This window comes from Bufo bufo, chromosome 7 (assembly GCF_905171765.1).
Source record: "Bufo bufo chromosome 7, aBufBuf1.1, whole genome shotgun sequence".
In the NCBI taxonomy this organism is placed as follows: Eukaryota; Metazoa; Chordata; class Amphibia; order Anura; family Bufonidae; genus Bufo; species Bufo bufo.
In genome coordinates this window covers 44,969,171-44,986,857 of record NC_053395.1, presented here as the reverse complement: position 1 = coordinate 44,986,857, position 17,687 = coordinate 44,969,171, and the positions used below count along the sequence as shown (strand labels likewise).

At 43.0% G+C, this 17,687-nt stretch overlaps 1 protein-coding gene across 1 annotated transcript in view; it reads left to right on the top strand.

The window, feature by feature from the left end:
- The window catches only part of DNAH3 (dynein axonemal heavy chain 3), a 348,463-nt gene that overhangs the window by 53,280 nt on the left and 277,496 nt on the right, over positions 1–17,687 (top strand). The window contains 2 exon segments of the mRNA XM_040440318.1: positions 3,406–3,501; positions 17,202–17,424. Coding sequence (XP_040296252.1) covers positions 3,406–3,501; positions 17,202–17,424 — 319 coding nt within the window.

Genomic DNA, 17,687 nt, shown 5'->3' with positions numbered 1-17,687 from the left:
TGCAAGTCCTCTTCTCACCCCTATTGCAAGACACATAAGTTTAGCTTACTTCGACTGGGCATAGATTCCTTCTGAAAGGCTTATTTCACACAAGCGTGTTCAGTTCGGGAAACAAGGCCCACGTGAAGGCTGGATTTACTGGCCCGAACACTGCTCCTCGGACCTGAATTCATGATGCTATGAATTCCTGCTGGATCGCGGGTCCACTGTACTGTACTCACATAATGCAGTGAGTACAGTACCCACACGGTCAGGCAGGAGCCCATAGCTATGACTTCAGGTCAATGCAGCAGTGTTCGGCATGGGAAATGTTCAGCAAAGGCATCACATGGAGTAGGTTTCCCTGGACTGAACACGCTCATGGTGTGAAATAAGCCTTTGAGAAGGAATCCATGCCCAGTCGAAGTAAGCTAAACTCAGGAGTCTTTGAATAGAGAAGAGGACTTGCATCACTTGCCTAAATGTAGACCATAAGGGACACACCCAAAATATGTAGATACTGTAAATGTACCTTACAAATATCCTTCATGGTGACTAGCAGAGCTCTGTAGAGATATATGAGCTGCCCTATCCCATTTATAAAGTAAGGAACCATTCAGATCTCCTTCCCATTTTTCCCATCTTTAAAATTTGAGGCTGTAGCAGTATAGCATGTAGCACGCTGGAAACAGGATCGAAGTATGGGTTCTTTCTTCGGATTTTATTTGCCCTTGAAGAAATGTGGAGACATTGACCGGAAGAGAAGCTCGATGTTTTACGTCTTATGAATGGATGACGTATCATACTGCATTTCTGTCCTCTGCGAAACAGAAGCCTATAAGATATAGAAATCAGTTTTAATCAATTTATTGGTACTTTAGGGCCTTAAGCTTTTTCAGGCTATATAATAAGAAATTAGATTTTGTTTTTTAAGAGTAGACTCTATATGTCAGCTACCTACAATATCATTTTCTATAATAAAAGATTTTCTCTTTTTTAGTTATGGCTTTCATTATGTTTTTATGTTTTTGCTGGTTAGAAAGGTTTAGCCTTTTTGGAAACAAATGTTATTTAATTTTGTTTCATATGTTGGTAATTTTACCTTTACAGGAATATATCACTTATATTATTAAAACCAGAACATATATTTTTTAACCTGTATCTTTTTCTCCTATTATTATTATTATTCCTGTACATAATTATGGACCAGCCATCTTGTTTTATCATCTACAGTCAGGTCCATAAATATTGGGACATGGAGACAATTCTAACATTTTTGGCTCTATACACCACCTCAATGGATTTGAAATGAAACAAACAAGACATTCTTTAACTGCAGACTGTCAGCTTTAATTTGAGGGTATTTACATCCAAATCAGGGGAACGGTGTAGGAATTACAACAGTTTGCATATGTGCCTCCCACTTGTTAAGGGACCAAAAGTAATGGGACAATTGGCTTCTCAGCTGTTCCATGGCCAGGTGTGTGTTATTCCCTCATTATCCCAATTACAATGAGCAGATAAAAGGTCCAGAGTTAATTTCCAGTCTGCTGTTTGCATTTGGAATCTGTTGAGATCCAAAGAGCTGTCACTATCAGTGAAGCAAGCCATCATTAGGCTGAAAAAACAAACCCATCAGAGAGATAGCAAAAACATTAGGCGTGGCCAAAACAACTGTTGGGAACATTCTTAAAAAGAAGGAACGCACCGGTGAGCTCAGCAACACCAAAAGACCCGGAAGACCACGGAAAACAACTGTGGTGGATGACCGAAGAATTCTTTCCCTGGTGAAGAAAACACCCTTCACAACAGTTGGCCAGATCTAGAACATTCTCCAGGAGGTAGGTGTATGTGTGTCAAAGTCAACAATCAAGAGAAGACTTCACCAGAGTGAATACAGAGGGTTCACCACAAGATGTAAACCATTGGTGAGCCTCAAAAACAGGAAGGCCAGATTAGAGTTTGCCAAGCGACATCTGAAAAAGCCTTCACAGTTCTGAAACAACATCCTATGGACAGATGAGACCAAGATCAACTTGTTCCAGAGTGATGGGAAGAGAAGAGTATGGAGAAGGAAAGGAACTGCTCATGATCCTAAGCATACCACATCATCAGTGAAGCATGATGGTGGTAGTGTCATGGCGTGGGCATGTATGGCTGCCAATGGACCTGGTTCTCTTGTATTTATTGATGATGTGACTGCTGACAAAAGCAGCAGGATGAATTCTGAAGTGTTTTGAGTAATATTATCTGCTCATATTCAGCCAAATGCTTCAGAACTCATTGGACGGCGCTTTACAGTGCAGATGGACAATGACCCAAAGTATACTGCAAAAGCAACCAAAGAAAGAAGTGGAATGTTATGCAATGGACAAGTCAAAAACCTGACCTGAATCCGATTGAGCATGAATTTCACTTGCTGAAGACAAAACTGAAGGGAAAATGCCCCAAGAACAAGCAGGAACTGAAGACAGTTGCAGTAGAGGCCTGGCAGAGCCTCACCAGGGATGAAACCCAGCGTCTGGTGATGTCTATGCGTTCCAGACTTCAGGCTGTAATTGACTGCAAAGGATTTACAACCAAGTATTAAAAAGTGAAAGCTTGATTTATGATTATTATTATGTCCCATTACTTTTGGTTCCTTAACAAGTGGGAGGCACATATGTAAACTGTTGTAATTCCTGCACCGTTCCCCTGATTTGGATGTAAATACCCTCAAATTAAAGCTGACAGTCTGCAGGTAAAGCACATCTTGTTTGTTTCATTTCAAATCCATTGTGGTGATGTATAGAGCCAAAAATGTTAGAATTGTGTCAATGTCCCAATATTTATGGACCTGGTTGTACCTCATATCTATCTATCTATCTATCTATCTATCTATCTATCTATCTATCTATCTATCTATCTATCTATCTATCTGTCTACCTCATATCTATCTATCTATCTATCTATCTATCTATCTATCTATCTATCTATCTATTTATTTTATTTCATCTACATGATTATGGGTTTAGCCATCTTGTGAATCAGTCAGGCATCTTTATCTAGGCTCATCAAGAGAACAATAGAGCTGCCATACTGTTATCCCAATTCTACATCTACGTTTCTTATGAGGATTACCCTTCAGATAACACCTTCCCCTCACAGCAGCAGTAAACTGACAATGGATTACCTATCTATATAGCAGGTTTTATCATTTGTGTCAGCTGCTCTAGAAGGACAGTATTTTGTATTTCATTTCATTCAAGTCATAGTACTGCCAAAATAAAAAAGAAATCCAGCCAAAAAGTCTTCAAAAAGTGTGTTCTATTAATATTGAGTTTAAAGAAGTACCCCTTATTGATGGAAGTGTCCCTTTTAAGTAATAGCTAATTTTCTGATGACACATGCCTTTTAATAATTGCATTATTATTTTTTTACTCCAAGGTGGACTCTGAACACAACATGAGCCATTCCAGGGGATTGCCAGGATTACCTCCTCTGCCCGCAGCACCGATAAGAGAACCTTCAGAGCTTTATCAGGTATTCTGGAAGGGGGAGAGGGACAATTGGTGGGTTGGGATGTTACTGTTAGAGGGGTATTTGAGAATGTTACTATTGATGGCCTCTTCTACCCTGCACCTCTGCAGATCACCTGTTCCCAAGTAGCTCCGATGCTGGAAGTCGGCGCTGGAACTCCACAGCTCTGTCCATTGTGTAGTGGACAGAGCTGGTTACTGCAGCACTGCTTCCGTTCACTTCAGTGGGAGCAGCGCTGCTGTAACCTGCTCCATACAGTACACTGGATTCAGCGGTGTAGGTTTAATGTACTGGGTAATAAGAGTGCACTCTATACAGCCTCCTGAATTGGAGCAATGGTGACTTTACATTGCTTACGTGGATTTCAGTGGATTATGGACAGCTGAACGTTCAGCAGCTTACACCAAAATGGTTAAAGGGACGTGTGAGATAATAAAAAATCTTGGACAAGAATAATTTTAAATGAAAATGATGTTAGACTTCCCTTTTTCTCCTCTGTGCCGCCATCCCAAACTTATGCCACTGCTAGTTTACAAACTGCAGCGGTGATGTGCCTGTATATGGCACATGACCGCTGCAGCCAATTGCTGTCTATATGGCATGTGACTGCTGCAGCCAATCACTGTCTTCAGCGTTAGACAAGCAGCAGCAGGAGGCTGGACCAGGAGCACAGAAAGCGGCGCTGGAAAAAAGGGTAAGTGCATCTTTTATTTTAGACCATTTGGGGGTTTGTCCCAGATTTTTTATTATTATGGACTACCCCTTTAAGAAGACCTAGGGAAAACATTTTTGTAGAGCAAGAAAATGTAATGAAAGTTAAGAAGACGAGACTCCGTTTTTTAATCCCAATTTTAGTTTTTGTTGCAGCTGTACCACTTTCCCCCCAAATTTTTATAGAGCCCCGCTGGCACCAATGGGGGACTCTCTGAGTGGAGATGTTGCACTGCCAGATTAAGAAACATGTGTGGGTCATTCAATGTTACCTCCAGCATGGGAAGAAGACCCGTATACATTAGATAGTTGTTAACGACTAAGGAGCTACTTCTGCTGTCCCCCAACTCCCCCAATACACATGCATGCTCAGCTAGGCAGACGTACATGTGTTCTCATTAGGGAGAGTCAAGGAAGCTGCTGTGAGACAGTTCTGACGGTGCCTTATCTCCCTGAAACAAAAGTATCGGACAAGTTGGAATCCAACAGGTAGGACCTTCTCTTTTCCAACATCTACTATCACTGGGCAGTAGGAAAGCCTCCATGCACATTAGGTGGTCACCTGGTCCCACCAGTGTACATTTAATGTGTATGGCCAGCTTTACCCATAGTCTTAAAGAGGTTTTCTGGGAGCACAATGTTGATGACCTATCGATATCAGATTAGTGGGGGTCAGACTCCTGGCACCTCCACCGATCTGCTGTTTGAAGAGCCTGCGGCGCTCTATTCGTAGGCTAGGTAAGTGTTGTTCATTGGTCAAATGGCTTATGTGCAACTCAGTCCCTTTCAAGTGAAGGGGCCTGGGCTGCAATACCAAGCACAGCCGCTAGACATTGTGCCCGGTATACTGTAAGGAGGCCGCAGCACACGGGGGAGCGATGCAGCACTTTCAAACAGCAGATCTGGGGGTACCACGTGGCAAAACCCGCAATCGGTGTTTGTGCCCTATCCTAAGGAGCAAAAATCGAACCACGGTCACCTGACCAAACGCTCCTTTTAGGGGTCCTATCTGTATGTTAAAACTTTAACCTTTATTAATTACTTTTAAAACAAACTTCAGAGAAAGCAATACTACAAGGTAATTAAAAAATATCAGGTTTTAGTTTCGGGCTAAAGTCAGTTACTTCATGTGTTTTTTGGTCGCTGTCACTCGCTCTGCGCTCTATTTGAGAGGTGGTCAACCTCATGGATACTCTGTGGCCATGTATCACCACAGGTTGCCAGGTGTGTTCTCAATGGTGAATTGTTTGGTGTCCCTATAGGTCCTAGGTATAGGAGTTTCTATTATAAATAGATGAGGAGTATTCCTATATCCCTATCCAGTCATTCATTCACACCATCTCACACGCTGGGAGATCAAGCAGTTAACCTCCGAACATTTGCACAATATATACTGAGCTGGACATTGATTGCGACCCTACTGGTTGTAAATCTTGCCCTATATTGCGACCTGTCTAAAAGGTATAGATTGTCACTACCCCACCCATCCTTTTCATTTTACCTGGTCTCTGTGTAGGCTCTACTCCTGGTTTTGGCTCACAATCAGTGATGGAAATCACTGAATAAACACTGAATGGATGAGCTGTGACATAGTCTCTGGTTAGCCTAGCTTATCATCAGTCTAGTATGGCACATCTGAAGGAAGCGTACTATGATAGTATTCAGTTCAACTAGGCATGGCATATTATAATTCTGCAGATCTTTAAAATCTTATTTTTCTGAGGCTCCTTGAAAAATGACAGCAGGCACTGAGGGTTCCTATGGGCACCCCCCTCCTTCTTTCTTTTGCAGTACTTTTGATTAATTTCCCCTAAGACCAACTCATTGAAAATCCAGCACTGCTACATCTGTGGATATTTTACCGTCAGACTCAGGCACCTCATTTCCACCAAAATCTGTGAGTTTTAAACAATGGCCTTGATTGCTGGAAGGAGGCGAACACTGTGCAGCTCTCCTATAAATGAGTTAAACTTATGCACTAAATTATTCATTGAGGCTGAAGAGATGATTATTCACCTAGTAAAGCAATGTGAAAAGCTATTGTTCTCCAGCACAACAGCACTAAGGATAGCGGCTGATAGATATCATTAATGCATTACAGGAGCTGTTGGCAGAGATGGAAACTTAATAGCGGTGCCATCGCAGAATATCCTAAGCTGTTCTGAAGGGAAGGTGTCAGAGGCATGCCTAGAAGTGTCAAGACAGCTGGAGTTAGCACAGTACTAGAAGAAAATCCCATAAGGAAGGTGCAGGCAAACAGGATCAAGAAGAGGAAGACGAGTGAAAGCGACCCTCTGGTTCAAGAAAAAAATCATTAACTTCTAAACGAACAGGACACTTACCTGGTGCCCATCTTTTCAGCTGCAGATCTGTAAATTCCCAGGCTCTTGTGCATTTGGTAGTCCAAGACCCTTCCTGCTAGTCTAGTCCTGCCCTCGGATTGGCCAGCACCGCCCATGTGGGTAGCGTCGGCCATTCCGAGGGCAGCAGGAAATGCATTAGACCAGGGATGCCCAACCTGCGGCCCTTCAACTGTTGTAAAACTACAATTGCCTGTATAACTGAACAGCTTACAGCTATTAGGGCATGCTGGGAATTGTAGTTTTGCAATAGCTGGCGTCCCTCCAGCTGTTGTAAAACTACAACTCCCACCATGCCCTGCTGTAGGCTGATAGCTGTAGGCTGTCTGGGCATGCTAGGATTTGTAGTTTTGCAACAGCTGGAGGGTCGCAGGTTGAACATCCCTGCCTTAGACTATCAGTTAGTCTAAAAAGCGGTGCGGCCATCTTGGTTGACAGAAGAGGAGCCCAGGAATCAGTAAATCTGCAGCTGAAAAGATGAGTAGGAGGGCATGAGGTACTGTGTGTTTTGTTCACCACCCAGTTAAAATGTATTTTTTGTTCAGGACCTGGAGGGTCACTTTAATCTAGATGAGGATAGATCATCAATTTTAATAGTTTTGGTTCCGACTTCTGTGGCCCCTTACAACAGCTGATCGTGGGAGTGACGGGAGTTGGACCCCACCAATCGGGTATTGATGACCTAATCTGAGGATAGGTCTTTAATATTAAACGCCTTGAATGACACACACACGCACACAAAAGAATCACCATGATAAATTCCTTAAAATGATTGTCCTGTTATGTATTTGTATTTAAGTCAGTACCTAAAGTTGATGATTACCTGCTGTTTATTTCCCCCAGGTCTAGTTCCTTGGTTGCTCTTTAGTACAGCTTCATTATGGTAGAGCTTTCATAAGTGACTACGGTTTAGCTGCTGCGCCTACAGGAAGTCTGAGTTGGTCTGAGACACACCTCCTGTCTCATGATTGGTTCAGGCAGTTTCTCTCTTCCTCCTCCCTCCAGCTCTGCTTCATCAGATTGGCTGCTGTGTAGAAGACAAGTCTATCACAGGCTCACTAGGATGGCATTGGATGGAGATGGGATTTTCATTACAGCAAAGGCATAATGCTTCTAAACTACAAATTATTAAAGGGGTTGTCTCATCTCAGATAATGGGGGCATATTGCTAGAATATGCCCCTATTTGCGGAAATGGAGGGGGCGGAGGCAGAATATATTTTGAGACCGCAGGAGGAGACTAGGGATAAATGGAAGGAGGCCCAGCAGAAATTAAATGTCCGGTTGTTAGAGCAGGCAAAAAATAAACGTTTTTTCCAGAAGCAGACCTTCTATGAGGAAGGGGAGAGGGCAGGTAGACTTTTGGCATTGGTGTCTAAGGCTCAGATGCAATCTACGTATATCGCGGCCCTGAGGGATGTACATGGTGTTATCCAGAAGGAACCGCCCAATTTGCTCCAGGTCATGTACTCATTTTATTCCACACTTTATAAATCCCGGCTGCGTGTTTTGGATACAGAAATTGATCTTTTTCTGCAACCCCTAAAATTGGGCACTTTATCAAACGAATATAAGGCGCGGTTGGATGGCCCAATTACCATTCAGGAGTTGGAAGTCGCATTAAGAACAATGTCCAATAACAAAGCCCCGGGCAGGGATGGCTTGCCGGCTGAGGTATACAAGCGATATTCTGACATTTTGCTTCCCCAGCTACTTGAGGTCTGTAATGAGGCTAAGTAGAGGGGACGGCTCCCTGACTCCATGAATGAAGCGGTCATTGCCCTCCTGCCTAAACCAGGTAAAGATATACTTGAAGCTGAATCCTACAGGCCCATTTCTTTACTTCCAGTTGATGTTAAACTTTTAGCAAAGGTGTTAGCGAATCGTCTAAACTCAGTGATAACTACTCTAATATGTCAGGATCAAGCAGGCTTTATGCCTAATATGTCGACAGCGGTTAATATCAGGCGTCTGTTTCTGAATATTCAAGCAGCACATGTCCACACCCCGACCGCGGCGGTCGCATCTCTTGATGCGGCCAAAGCGTTCGACAGTGTGGAATGGCGTTATTTATGGTTGGTGCTCAAGAAAATGGGTTTTGGAGCCGAATTTATTTCCTGGGTCCAATTGCTATATGCATGTCCCAGAGTGGCTGTGAGGGTTAATGGTGATTTGTCTGACCCATTTATGCTCTTTAGGGGTACGAGACAGGGGTGTCCACTGTCGCCGCTGCTTTTTGCGGTGGCGGTGGAGCCCTTGGCGGAGGCGTTCAGAATGTCAGTTGTAGTCAAGAGTCTCCAATATGGACCTAGAACAGAAAAAGTGGCGTTGTACGCTGATGACTTGCTTCTATTCATGGATGATTGGGAAAGTTCCCTTCCTGCCGCAATGGAAATCATTAATCGATTTGGGACTATGTCAGGATTGGTCATCAATTGGTCAAAATCCGCCCTATTACCCTTAGATAGCGAGAGTATTAGGCCCTTACCTGATACAGGAGGGTTGCAAGTAGTGTCATCCCTAAAGTATTTAGGAGTGTGGGTTACTACGAATCTAAGTGATTATTTGAACTTAGTACCCATGCTAGGTGAGTTTCGAATGAAGATACGGGCCTGGAGCAAGTTGTCTTTGTCAGTCATTGGTCGAGCCAATCTCTTGAAAATGATACTAATGCCGAAACTTCTATATCTCCTCCATAATGCGCCGGTTTGGATTCCGCTTAGGTTCTTTCATACTGTAAATGCAATTTTTAGAGATTTAATTTGGAGGGGAGGTGTGCCGAGGATTAAACTTTCAACCCTGCAGAGACTTAAAACACAGGGAGGTTTGGCAGTGCCAGATCCATGGTCTTACTATATTGCAGCCCAGTTGCAGCATCTTAGGGGATGGGGAGACGAGTCCAGACTGAATAGTTCAGGTCGTATTATTCAACATTTAATACTACGCACTTGCTTATTGTCTGCTTTGGAGGATGGATCTTTTCGTTCTCATGGCGCTCAACATCCTGTGCTATCCATGATGCACAAAATCTGGTGGAAAGCTAAAGAGAAATTGAGTATTACGGGGTATACTGCCCACACACCTATATGGCCCAACTATTTGTACCCTGAACTGGATAAGGTTAGTGGAGTGCAGCAGTGGAATCAATATGGGCTGGATAAGATGGCTCAATTGTTTCTGAGTGGGGCATTGAAAAGTTTTGAAGTGTTGAGGCAGGAATTCAATATCCCTCATAGGTACTTTTATGTGTATCTACAGCTACGACATGCTGTTCAGACTCAGGAGAGGAGGGGGAAGATACGGCAGGCAGCTAGATGCGTTATCATTGAGTATACTGCAAGGGCAGGGGCCACTGGTGGGGTGATTTCCCTTTACTATAGCATGCTCAGGGAGGAAATTGATAATTCCAATCCACTGCAGTTGTATGACAAATGGAAGATGGACATTGAGGGTCTGACGGAGGAGAATTGGGAGAAGACTCTCACTGATTTGCCAACGCTGTCGCTAAGCGAATCTTCTAGGATTTCTCAATTGTATCTCCTACATAGGGTCTATAGAACGCCTACATTGCTGTTAAAAATGGGCTATAGGAAGGATGATAAGTGTCCACGTTGTAATGTATCGGGTGCGAACTTGATCCATTTAATGTGGAACTGCCCACGTTTAAGGAGGTATTGGGTGGAGGTGTTGGAATTCATCAATAGAGTTTTTCAGGTGAACTTGGAGGTTAACCCGCTAATTTGTTTACTGGGCCTTGTGGAAGTGCCTAGGACCATGGGGAAAAGGAAAATGGCTATTATGAGAGTACTATACCAGGCAAGAAAGTGCATAGCGTTTCATTGGATAGATGAGGTGGCCCCCACTAGTCAAGAAGTAGTGAGTAGGGTGCATGCATTGGTTAAATTGGAGGAATATGTTTACCTGAAAAGGGATTCGAAGAAGAAATTTGAAGCAATTTGGTCTTCATGGATCTCGTATTATGAGCTATCTTAGATATGGCTGTACACTTTGACTGGAATAAAGGACTTGAGGGATGTTGATGTGGGTGAATGGTGGAATGCTGGATGATGGTTGATGTCTGAATGCTTGTGCCGTAAAGTTACATGAGGAATATGGAAATCCATGAAGTTGTATACCCTGCCCTAGAAGATTGGACGGTGATACCTTCAGAAGAATACCACGAACTTACAACTACGGACCGTACCTGACTTCTTCTTCTAAGTGACTGTGCTTTGGGAAAGGGGAGAGGGATGGAGGGGGGGAGGGGGGGGAGGGGTTATAGTTGTGTATTTGTTAATGCACTTACTTGTTAAAACAAAATAAAAATTATTTGATCAAAAAAAAAAAAGAATATGACCCTATTGTCTTATAGGTGCGGGTCCCCCTGCTGGGACCCTCACCTATCTCCTAAATGGAGCCCTGCAAAGTGGTGGCTGGAGGACTCCGGTCCGGCCTCCACTAAGCACTCTCCCTATAGAAGTGAATGGGAGCGCACCGCGCATGACCGGCCACCGCTCCCACTTATTTCTATGGTCCCAATGGAAATAGCTGAGCCAGCGCTCAGCTATTTTCGGCTGCCTTGCCCCTCATCAGTATGGAGTAGGATTCTGGCTGGTTGAGTGTGATGCCTTGGAAGCAACTTACGCAGGGTGCTGAATCTCCTTAAAGAGACCAGCCCTGTATGGAGACTTACTGGAAGTACTCCATGGTATGAAGACTTATTTGCAATGCCCCATGGGCAACGAATATGCAAAGAAAAGAGATATCTCCCAAGAAAGAGAACCATCTCACTAGTGCCAGCTATTGGAAGTAGCTTGCAAGCAATACAACTCAGGGTAGCAGGCAGGTGTGAACTACAGTATACACACATTTACAATCTCTATAATAGGATTATAAAGGCATTGTGCAGTGGTATAATATTGATGACGTATCCTCAGGATAGGTCTTAAATATCAGATCGGCAGGGGTCAGATGCCCAGATGCCCCAACAATCAGCTGTTTGATGCGGTGGCAGTGCTCGTGCTGTGCACTCTTTCTTTACCTGTGCATTGTGTCCATTGTATCAGTAGTGCAGTGTAATTACAGTGCCATGAAAAAGTATTCATACCCCTTGAACTTTTCCACATTATTTCCGTGAGAGCTTGAGATATTTTTTTTATAACCTTACCCTGCTGTACACTTCTCCACAACTTTATCTTTGACCTGTCTGGTGTGTTCCTTGGTTTTCATGATCCTGTTTGATCACAAACGTTCTCTAACAAACCTCTGAGGCCTTCACACAACAGCTGTAGTTATACTGAATATAAATTACACACGGGTGAACTCTATTTACTAATTAGGTGGCTTCTGAAGGCAGTTGGTCACACTGGATTTTATTTAGGGGTATTGGAGTACAGGAGGCTGAATACAAATGCACGCCACACTTTCCAGATTTTATTTATAAAAATTTTTGAAAACCATGTATCATTTTCTTTTCACATCGCACATATTTGCTACTTTGTGTTGGTTTGTCACATAAAATCCCAATAAAATACATTTAAGTTTGTGGGTGTAACGTGAAAAAGTTCAGGGATATGAATGCTTTTTCAGTGCACTGTACAACTACTCTTACCTTTGAGTTAAATGGGACTAGCAGTCATTACACTGGAGATGGTGTGCAGGTAAATATTGCAAAGTATGCAGCGCTAGCACGAGCACCATGATCCCTTCAAACAACTGATCGGCGGGGAGTCGGAACACCCCGCCAATCTGATATTGATGACCTATCAATGAGGATAGGTCATCAATATTATACCACTGCACAACCCCTTTAACAGCCCTTAGGTATATATTTCCATAGGATTTCTGGGTAACTATGGCGACCAGGCACTCTGTGATTGCACTCTATACAAAGGAAGTACAAAGACAGCAGACAGTCTTTGTACTTCATTAAAGAGAACCTGTCCCCTCTCCTGACATGTCTGTTTTAGTCACTACTTGAATCCTCCCTCATATTAACAATTCCGGAGCATCTTTTCATATAATTCTCTGATATGCCATTCCTCTGTTATTACTTCTAGAAGTTCATGGATACCAACAGGTTGATGTGACCAGTTGGGGGTTTGTCCCTGCAAAGTATGACACTATCCAGTCAGTGCTGTCAGTATCAGACTGTGCAGGAACACCCCTCCCCCAACTGGTAACACCCATTTGGACTTTCATTGCTAGTAATTCATAACTTTTAGTAGGAATAATGGAGGAATGGCACAACATGCAGTCATAAGAATTGATCCTCCAAAATTATTAGTATGTGGGGGATGCAAGTAGCTACTAAGGCTACTTTCACACTCTCGTTTGGTGCGGATCCGTCTTGTATCTGCACAGACGGATCCACACCAATAATGCAAACGCTTGTATCCGTTCATAACGGATCCGTTTGCATTATTCATTAAAAAAAAGTCTAAGTCAAAACGGATCCGCCTTGACTTACATTGAAAGTCAATGGAGGACGGATCCGTTTTTAATTGCACCATTAGTGTCAGTGAAAAACGGATCTGTCCCCATTGACTTACATTGTAAGTCAGGACGGATCCGTTTGGCTCCGCATCGTCAGACGGTCACCAAAACGCTGCAAGCTGCGTTTTAGTGACCTTCTAAAAAACGCAACGGAGACCAAACACAGCCAAATTGATGCATTCTGAACGGATCCTTATCCATTCAGAATGCATTGGGGCTGAACTGATCCGTTTTGGGCCGCTTGTGAGAGCCCTGAAACGGATCTCACAAGCGGACCCAGAAACGCCAGTGTGAAAGTAGCCTAAAACAGACATGTCAGACAAGAGCCACGTTATACAAGCACAATATAGCAGTGCAAACCAGAACAACTAAAACATGTGTCCTCTTCAAAGGGGTCCACGATCTAAGATTAAAGCTCCTTTTTAAGCATAGGTTATCAATGTTAAAACTCTACTCAGTTTTCTAAAAAAAGTTTACATAATGGCTGTTCTTCTTTGCCTTTGCACAATCATAGCTGTGAAGGAAGTTACCTTGGGCTTCCCTAAAGTCTCTTTCAGTCATATTATTCCTTGTTTTAGCCGCACAGCTAGATGCATTTCATTCAAAAGCAAAGGGCATCCCCCTTCTGCCAACACCGTACTGCTGGGATGTCCTTTCCCTCACTTCCCACTATGTTTGTTTTCAGCTCTGGAGCCCACAGAACAGATACAGCCTTTCAGGTAGTTGCAGGCAGATTTTTTTTAAAAGGAAGTGATTTAGAAATGTGCTAATTACACCATTCTCTGTTAAATGAAATAAAATTGTGCGAAAGTGCAGTGACTCTTTTTAAGCATATTCTAAGCACAGGTCATCAACTGGTAACACTACGGTAGACCTTTATTGTAGACTGATGGCAATTCATTCTTGAACTTCTAGTAGGAATAATAGAATAAGGGAAGAATAGAAGAAGGGCACAACATGAAGTATGAAGAATAGATGCTCCATTTACTAAATCAGATATGCCAGGAGAGGGGTCAGGTCATCTATAAGAAGAATAACCTTATACACTGCAGTAAATCAGGGCAAACGCAAGCAGCTAAAACTAAACTGCATCTTCCTGCTTGCTTCTAGATGTGCGGATGCCGATCCCTTGATATTAAATTATATGAATCCTTACAGACAGAACCCAACTCCCACACACACACGAAAACGAGAAACTAGTGATTTAGTTCTTCCTTTGCCTCAGAGCAAAACTTTCATTTATATAACACAAGACTTTCTTAGAGATGTCTTCAAAGCCGGGAACCTCTCTCGTCTTATTCACTCTCCGATACTTATTGCTGCTATTAATAAAATAAGGGAACAGCTTGTTTGCTCTTAAATACTTATCTTTAACACTCCAATTGTACAGCAGGATGATCTATGGTATGGGAGTTGAAAGCAAGTTTTCTCCAAATTGGTCTCTGGGGGATAATGAGAGGACTGTAGGAAGTTTAATCAAAGGAAGAAGTAAACCGTATTGCATTCTACAGATCTAGCGTTTCTTAGCCGGTGTGGTGTGCTGCGCTGACTTCACAATGTAACGCTTTGATCAATACTCTCCTACCTTCTGATACCTGCTAAAAAGATTACAGAGAAATGGGTACTGTGCCTTGTGTGGTCCACGTGGGATTCGCAGCATTCACCTACACCTATTCACCTACACTTAGCATATACAGTACTGTGCAAAATTTTAGACAGGTGTGGGAAAAATACCACACAGTAAGAATGCTTTCAGAAATAGAAGTGTTCATCAATTAACACAATGCAGAGTGAATGAAGAAGAGAAATCTAATTCCAGTCAATATTTGGTGTGACCACCCTATGCCTTCAGCATCAGTTCTTCTAGGTACACTTGCACACGATCTGTGGAGAACATCTTGGAGAAGTAACCACAGATCTTTTGTGGATGTAGGCTTGCTCAAAGTCTTCTGTCTCCTTATCTAACCCCAGACAGACTCAATGATGTTGAGATCGGGACTCTGTGGGGGCCATATAATCACTTCCAAGACTCTATGGGGGTCATTTATGACCAGATATACGTCACAGATCTTCTGTGGATGTAGGCTTGCTCAGATCCTTCTGTCTCCTTATCTAACTCCAGACAGACTCAATGATGTTGAGATTGGGGCTCTGTAGGGGCAACATCATTACTTCCAAGACTCTATGGGGGTCATTCACCAGATATACGCCACTTCTGTGGCGTATATCTGGCGCAGATTCTGACGCACCCCATGGTGTGGCAGAATCTGCGACTTCTTCCCTCTCACGCCAGGTCTAAAAAAGGGGGCGGGCCAGCAGGCCTATCTCATTCATCATTTTATACACAAGCCAGCAAGGAAGCGTAAATAACATGATAACTTCATTTGTTTATTTACATTTTACTATTTTTGCGTAATAAGGGCACTTTTTTAAGAAAAAAAAATCATTTTTGAAGAAATTTTTTTTGCATCGCCATATCCCAAGACCCATAACTTTTTCTTTTTTTCTTTCTACAGAGCTGTGTGAGGGCTTGATTTTCATGGGACGACTTGTAGTTTTCATTATCATTTTGGGGTACATGACACTATTATATGAGACAATATAATATTTGCGTAGTGCGGGTCTTTATGGGTGTGGTGGTACCAAACATTTGGAAGAGATTTTATTTTTTTCCTTTGAAAGGCCTCATGCCCACTACCGTTCCGTTTTTTGCGGTCCGCAAAAAAACAGAAGCCGTCCGTATGCTTTCTGCAATGAACGGAACGGGCGGCCCATTGTAGAAATGCCTATTCTTGTCCGCAAAACGGACAACAATAGGACATGTTATTTTTTTTTTGCGGGGCCACGGAACGGAGCAACGGATGCGGACAGCACACTGAGTGCTGTCCGCATCTTTTGCGGCCCCATTGAAGTGAATGGGTCTGCATTTTTGCGGCTCGGGTGCGGACCAAAACAACGGTCATGTGCGGACCAAAACAACGGTCGTGTGTATGAGGCCAAAAGCGTTTTTCCAATGGAAAAAATTAATTCTTTATTTTTTTATTGGTATTAATAGTCCCACAAGGGGATTATAATAGGAGATCTTTTGATTGCTTCTATTCCTATAGTGCAGTGATGTCGAACCTTTTAGAGGCTGAGTGCCCAAACTGCAACCCAAAACCCACTTATTTATCGTAAAGTGCCAAAACGGCAATTTAATCGGAATACTATAGTTCAATATAGTATAACTTCCATGTACTTTATCATTTAGCTGTAATAGCCTGCCTACATTCAGTGCCCTGCCTGCGCTGTTCATAGTGCGCCCTGCGCTGATGAATGGCAGGAAAAGTCTAAGGCATATTAGTACACCATAGACTTTTTTCACAGTGCGGGTGCCCACAGAGAGGGCTCTGAGTGCCGCCTCTGGCACCCGTGCCATAGGTTCGCCATCACTGCTATAGTGCAATGCATTTTAACGTCAGTGCTATACTGACATTGACCATCAGGTTGCGCCAGAGAGGTGCAGCTTGCTGGGAAACGCTGGAGACATGGGGCCTACCTACCTTCACAGGCATCAGCACCCCATAATTTCATTTGTGGGGTGCCGATGGGATACAGAGCGGGCACCATAAGCCCCTGCTCAGGAGACCTGTGCAATGCTTAGACTAGGCCACCGTGAAAAGGCGGCAGTCCAGCTTAAGGCCCCTTATTGACCGCTGTAAAAAAGGAGTATTGGTGGTCATCACAGGATGAAAAATTTTCAATTGTTTGTTTTGTTTTTGTTTCAGACACTCATTTATCAGTAGAACAGAGGGCCATAGGAGAGAGGGGACCCCATAATGAAGATAAAACTGCGCCTCCAATTATGTAGAGAGATAAAAAGAACACAGTTGGGGTCCTAAAAGTGGAGCCCCCGCTATCAAACATTTATAACCTATCATGTGAATAGGTGATAAATGTCAACCATGGGAAAATCTCTAACAATTTCAATTGGCAACTGTAGATCTGAACGCAGTCAATGCCATATTGTATTCTCGGATACAATCTTATGTAAAGCTGCATATGCTTAAAAGTAGTAATGTTACACCATTATTTTTACAAATTTTCCAAAAAATGCCAATACCCATCACATACCATTCTACTATTTTATGTTTTTTAGCTTGTTCTTTTGCACAGCAATTACCCTCCACTGATGCAAAACAGATCATGGACCCTGGCAGCTCCATTCAAAGAACAGCGTTATCACCGCAATCCCAGTAACTCCATAGCCAATAACTTCTCACCGGCAGCACGTGACCTGAAGCTCGCCGAGATATCAAAGAAGATCCCGTCTCCAAGACCGAGCACAGCAAAGATGTCACCTAAAGACAGAGTCATGCCATGTATCCTTTACGTTATTGCATCAATCCATTGTACACGTGGAGTTAGTAGGATCAGTGCCATTTATTTATGATCATTTCTTCCAACTTTAGTAAATCCAGTTAATGAATTGATAGTGTGTCTAATATACATAGTTAAAGTTTTTAAGTTATGCCCTATCCAGAGGATAGGGGATAACTAGCTGATCGTTGGGGGTCCAACCGCTGGGACCTCCACCGATCACAAGAATGGGGGTTCCATTCCCTTGTTCTAATGAAGCGACAGG